A 604-nucleotide genomic window follows, 5' to 3' on the forward strand; every position below is an offset into this window, starting at 1 on the left:
TTACAGTACAGAAGTATTTTAAAGGCGATATAATAATTATAACAACGGTAGTATTATATATCTAGTATAAAAGATCAGTTTTAAGCAGTGCCTTAAACTAGACAGACGTGACAGATCTCTCTCCCTCTCACAGGAATGGGTCCCCGACGAAGGAGGTCACGGGCTGGCCACTCCGCCCCGAAAGGGTTCGTGCCCCTCCATTCGTGACCTGCCCTCGCCCGTCATGGGTCGCCACTCCCTCAACCGCCCGCCCCCGCCCGCAACCACACGCAGAACAAGGTCAACGGTCAAGCTTACGCCCATCAGCAAGTAATCAGCTCCTGTGTCTTCGATCTTGAGTATGTCTTGGGTCCTCCTCGGGTCCTCGGCATCCCGTAGGAACCGAGGTGAGGTTGACTTCAAAGGCGGAGGGCACAGAACAGTCACTCGCCATCACGCGGTCCTCTCCTCGTCACGTGACCCCCGCCTGATGACGTCAGAAGAGGGCGAGTTTTACCTGCGGGAATTCATGAATCGGAGGTGGTACTCGAGTTCATATTGGCTGACCTTTTTCAAGAGGTTCTGGCGGTGTCTGAAGGCTGTGTGAATCCTTCCAGTCTTAGGA

General features: G+C 53.3%; 1 protein-coding gene across 1 annotated transcript in view; it reads left to right on the forward strand.

Moving 5' to 3' along the window:
- LOC119586734 overlaps window positions 1–604 on the forward strand; it is a gene marked incomplete in the record, with an annotated part of 16,572 nt that extends 15,968 nt beyond the window's left edge. Inside the window, 1 exon segment of the mRNA XM_037935462.1 lies at window positions 134–604. Coding sequence (XP_037791390.1) covers window positions 134–313 — 180 coding nt within the window.

Source organism: Penaeus monodon, chromosome 21, assembly GCF_015228065.2.
Source record: "Penaeus monodon isolate SGIC_2016 chromosome 21, NSTDA_Pmon_1, whole genome shotgun sequence".
Taxonomy (NCBI): Eukaryota; Metazoa; Arthropoda; class Malacostraca; order Decapoda; family Penaeidae; genus Penaeus; species Penaeus monodon.